Source organism: Elephantulus edwardii, unplaced genomic scaffold (genome assembly GCF_000299155.1).
Source record: "Elephantulus edwardii isolate Elephantulus edwardi_28Jun2011 unplaced genomic scaffold, EleEdw1.0 scaffold00216, whole genome shotgun sequence".
NCBI lineage: Eukaryota > Metazoa > Chordata > Mammalia > Macroscelidea > Macroscelididae > Elephantulus > Elephantulus edwardii.
In genome coordinates, this window is record NW_006399966.1 from 3,084,351 (window position 1) to 3,086,105 (window position 1,755).

A 1,755-nucleotide genomic window follows, 5' to 3' on the forward strand; every position below is an offset into this window, starting at 1 on the left:
CTCTCGGTGAGCACACTCCCTTGAGCTCCCTAGAAAGACTGAGAGACTGGAACAGGCATGACCCTAAAGGGAAATGAACCCAGAGCACAGCTGAAAGGCGCAGACAGTGGCCTGGGGACCTCCAACCAGTTAGAATTCCATCACCTCAGGCTAGGGCGAGGTAACTCGTGGTTGCTGTGATGCTGAAGACTGACAGTGATGTGCCAATCGTGGTAATGGGCACCCATGGTGGACAGTGTTGGCTGGAGCTTCCTGACTAAATCAAGCCTGGAAGCAGGAGCGGCATCCACTTCCGAAATGGTTTGCCTCCAGAAACTCTATGTACGAACAGTGCTCAGGCCGTTCGTTTGTTCATAGGGTCGCTATGAGTCATCTACGACTCGACGGCATCAAACAACAACAGGCTAGGGCAATAAGACCACGACCTGGTCAGTTTCCACCCAGCTGGGGCGGCCGCTCCCCTCACTCAGCACAGGAGGAAGGCAGGTTGAGTGGACTTCTGCTATCCCCATGGGGTGGGGGATGCAGGGGCCTTGGCTCTGGCAGTTTTGTGCCTGTTTTCTTCCCACCCCCACCCCAGACTTGATGACACCATAGAGGAATTTGCCATTTCAAAGGCAGGAAGAAAGTAAATACCCTGAGAAACAGCTGCAGGCTGGAATGATGCTAAAATTAGAAAACAAAATGTGAAAACACTAAAAGAAGCTGCACCACAATCCCCAAGGCACTGGGTTCAAATCCACAAGCTGTTCCATGTGAGAAAGATGAGCAATCTTCTCCTGTTATCTACAACCTCTGAAAACCCGCCAGAGGGTCAGCTATGAGTCAGATAACACCACCATCTTTCAGGATCAAAAATTCAGTTGCATAGGTAGAGAACTGACTACAATTCATCCAAAAAAGACTTGAGTGAGGGTTTTGACCCCTAATTCTCCAGGAACCAACATTGGGTGCAGCATTTGGCTGTGTTAATAGGAATCCAGGTCTAAGGAGGTTAGGTAGTTTTGGGGAGTGCTCCGTGCTCAGCTGGAATCACAATTCAGAACCTCTGCTGAGGAAAGTTGAACCAGTGGAACGTGTGCAGGGGCTGAAGGAAAGAAGGGGCCAGAGCTGGGAGCCGAGCAGGAGTGGGCAGTGTAAGAGAGGGTTAGTAAGCAAACATGGTGGAGGTCCCCAACATCCCAAGGGCTCTGGGTAGTAAGGAAGCGGAAAGCTGAATGCTGGAGAGTCCCTGGTGGAGGTGAGGGGGATTAATTTGGGAAGAATAGGCAGGGCTTCCCCCCAGGGGCCTTCTGACTTGGCTTGCCAGGAGGGTATTTGGGACCCCTCCTCCACTCTGGAAGGACCCCAGATCTGAGTTAGAGTGATTCCAGTCCGTAGACGAGCACCCTGAGGAGGAATGTGAGAGCGGCAGTGTGGACTTCGGCTCCAGTGAGCGCCTGGGAAGCTGGCGGGACAAAGAGGACGACATGAGGCCAGGCGCAGGTGTGCTCGGTGGAGGGCGTATCCACAACCCTTTCCTGGGGAGAGGGGGGAGATGCCCGGGCTGGGGTGCGGCGTTGGCCAAGAACTAACTCCAGTGCCATCGCGTTCCCTCCACGCAGCAGCCACTCCCACCTCGGGCTCGGAGAGCGACGTGAGCAAGGTCCGGCACAAGCTGCGCAAGTTCCTTATGAGGCGGCCCACTCTGCAGTCGCTGCGCGAGAAGGGATACATCAAAGGTACCGGCGGGGCCCGGCGGGCTGGTGGCGCGGG

General features: G+C 54.8%; 1 protein-coding gene across 1 annotated transcript in view; it reads left to right on the top strand.

Moving 5' to 3' along the window:
* ARHGAP27 (Rho GTPase activating protein 27) overlaps nt 1–1,755 on the top strand; it is a 15,222-nt gene that overhangs the window by 12,133 nt on the left and 1,334 nt on the right. Inside the window, exons 10-11 of the mRNA XM_006897822.1 lie at nt 1,381–1,485; nt 1,608–1,721. Coding sequence (XP_006897884.1) covers nt 1,381–1,485; nt 1,608–1,721 — 219 coding nt within the window. The remainder of the gene's footprint in view (nt 1–1,380; nt 1,486–1,607; nt 1,722–1,755) is intronic.